General features: G+C 33.2%; 1 protein-coding gene across 1 annotated transcript; it reads left to right on the top strand.

Annotated features, from left to right (window-relative positions):
* The first annotated feature begins 336 nt into the window (after window positions 1-336).
* Window positions 337-2,135, top strand: LOC145010671 (uncharacterized). The gene is made up of 5 exons (XM_078969184.1): window positions 337-385; window positions 437-1,201; window positions 1,337-1,447; window positions 1,517-1,545; window positions 1,704-2,135. The coding sequence occupies exons 1-5, from the start codon at window positions 337-339 to the stop codon at window positions 2,133-2,135; spliced, it is 1,386 nt and encodes a 461-aa protein (XP_078825310.1).
* The last annotated feature ends 1,107 nt before the right edge of the window (window positions 2,136-3,242 follow it).

Here is a 3,242-nt window from a genome sequence, read left to right as displayed (position 1 = left end):
TCCGGATTCGGGATTTCTTACAATCGACTTTGACCAAATGTCATCGGTAAGTTTTTCCCTGCTTTTTGCCCCTGTTTTGATTCCAGATTCGGGATTCAATCTGTTAATTCCTTTCCTGTGTTTTGATTTTTGCCCCTGTTTCATAAGTGATCATACAAGCTAGACCATTTTGCCCCTGTTTCAATCCTAATTTTTGCCCATGTTTCATTCCAGCTTTTTCATGCCTGTTTCATTCCAGATTACACTCCTTTACACATATTAAATGTTATTTCAAGTTATTTTCTGCCCATGTCTAATTACCATTTCTTTCAAAATTTCACAGATTAAAGATTGTTAATGGTATCTAAAAATTCAACTACACAATCAATGGATTCAACAATTACTGGTTTAAAGAGGAAATAAAATGATATTTCTTGGGAATTTGCTATTTACCCAGATCCTACAAACTTGGATAAATTGAAGTGTACATTGTGTGGAAAAGTTTATAGTGGGGGGGGGGGGGCTTCAAGATTGAAACAACACATTGCTCATGTGAAAGGAAATGTAGTTCCATGTCAAAAGTCTACCAAGGATGATCAGTTGAGATGTCGAGATGCTATCAATGAAGGAAAGTTAAAAAAGAAGGGAAAACGAGCACATGATGAAGCGTTAAGATCGGAGGTGAGATTTGATACTAATGAAAACATTAGTATAGAAACGGATGAAATAGAGAATAATTTTGGAAACTTGAGGGATCCATATGTTATAGGCCCGATGGATAACTTTGCAAACACATTAAACCCCGAAGAATCTTTGAAGTCGGAAAAAGGAAAAAAAGTTGATATTAACAATGCTATTCGGAAAGAAAGAATATCAATTGTGAAAAGTTTCATTGGTAGGTGGGCATATGAGTGTGCAATTCCTTTTCATGCCTTCGAAAAGGATAGCTTTAAAATGATGGTGGAGGTAATCGGCCAATATGGAACCGGGCTTCCAACTCCTACTAGGTATGAGTTGAGTAACACAATTTTAAAAAAAGAAGTTGAAAGAACAAAAAATTTAGTGAAAAAAAATGAAGAAGAATGGAAACAAGATGGATGCTCGATTATGATAGATGCTTGGTCTAATAGAAAGAGGAGGAGCATTATGAATTTATGTGTCAATTCAAAGATGGGTACCGTTTTTTTATCTTCAAAAGAATGTTCGGATGAAACACATACAAGTAAACATATATATATATATATATATATATATATATATATATATATATATATATATATATATATATATATATATATATATGAGTATGTGGAATCTTGCATTCAAGAAGTTGATCCCAAACATGTTGTTCAAATAGTAACCGATAATGCCACAAATAACATGGGAGCCACAAAGTTGCTAAAAGAGAAAAGACCAAAGATTTTCTGGACATCATGTGCGACACATACCATTAACATTATGCTTGAAGGTATTTGTAATTTTATTTATTGTGTTTTATAATTCTATTTGTGTTTTTAATCGTGATTATTTTTTGAAGGTATTGATGGGCTTCCAAGGTTCAAGAAAGTCTTAGATCAAGCAAAGAACTAACCATCTTCATTTATGCCCACCACAAAACATTATCTATGATGAGAAAAGGGATATCATCCGACCAGGTGTCACGAGATTTGCTTCCGCCTATCTAACATTATAAAGTTTGTCTGAAAAAAAAAAAAAAAGAGCAGCTAAGGCATATGTTCTCTAGCAACGAATGGGAAGAATGTAAATTTTCAAATGCAGTTAAAGGGAGATCTAGTCATACATTGGTGACAGGTTCCACATTTTGGGCGAGTGTGGCACTTTTCTTAAAGGTGTTTTCCCCTTTGGTGAAAGTTCTTCGTATGGTTGATGCGGATTGGAAGCCCTCGATGGGTTTTGTTTATGGTGAGATTAGAAAAGCAAAAAAAGAAATCATTGATGCATTAGGCGGTAACAAAAAAGCATATGAGCCTATCATAAATATCATATCAAAGAAAATGAAAGGTAGACTAGATTCAAAATTGCATTTGACGGCTTATCTTCTAAATCCTTATTATCATTATAAGGATCTGCAACTCCAACATGCTCCCGAAGTAATGGATGCGGTTCTTGAGTTTTTTGATACATTATTTGCTTGAGATTTAGAGATGCAAAAGCAAGTCGTGACTATTGAGTTGCCAAAGTACAAGAAAAAAAAATGGATAGATTTGGTCGGGAACTTGCAGTTAAAGCATGTGAAGTTAATGACAGTGACTATGATTCGGGTAAAACATTTTACTTTTGTTTAATTATTTTATAAAAATTCATATTTATCAATTTATGAATCTAATAATGTGATTTATGTTTAAAAATCATAGCAACTTGGTGGGGTACGTTTGGTGGAGCAACTCCTCATTTGACAAAGATTGCAATAAGAATTCTTTCTTTGACTAGTAGTTCATCTGGATGTGAAAGGAATTGGAGCACCTTTGAAGGGGTTAGAATTCAAACTTCAAATTTAAGCAATTTATTTAAATTATAATTTTATATCATAATATTGTATATTTTTTACCATTTATTTTTTTTACATTTGTAGATTCACACGAAGAAAAGAAATAGGTTGGATGCAAGTAAAATGAACAATCTTGTTTATGTCTAATTTAATGCTAATTTGATGGAAAAAAACAAAAAGAGAAAAGAAAGGAATATGGAAGTGCTATTAGCTAATGATAGTCATACGGCTCAAGAATGGATTGTTGATTGTGGTAATTGTGATGAAGATGGAGTTGGCATAGTTGGTGATGGTCAAGGAACCGATGAACTCGGACAAAGTTCAAGAACAAGAAAACTTTTAGATGAAGATTTTGCGTTAGGTAGTTAGGAGGAAGTATTTGAAGAAGTTGATTATGAATCGGATGGAGTTCACATCATGGAAGAATGCGGAGATAAAGAGTAGAAGCCCATGAACAATCAAAAGTTTGATCTTATAAAACTTATTTTGGACTTTGTATGATGCTTTATGACTTGAATATGTAAACGTTTATGAATATTTACTTACTTTGGACATTTATTGTTTGATGACTTGAATATGTAAACGTTTATGGATATTTACATGTTTTGTTAGTATTTTTTTTATAGATAATCATATGATATAGGTAATATTTAAGTTTTTTTTTTACAATTAAGGGTCCCCGCCTAGGCGGCGATTAATCCCTGCATAGACCGATTAATTGCTTGACCCCGGTCGACCACCGAGGTACCGCTGA

The sequence above is a fragment of the Lactuca saligna genome, chromosome 8 (assembly GCF_052625555.1).
Source record: "Lactuca saligna cultivar CGN05327 chromosome 8, ASM5262555v1, whole genome shotgun sequence".
Classification (NCBI taxonomy): domain Eukaryota; kingdom Viridiplantae; phylum Streptophyta; class Magnoliopsida; order Asterales; family Asteraceae; genus Lactuca; species Lactuca saligna.
This window is presented reverse-complemented; position numbering and strand designations above follow the sequence as displayed.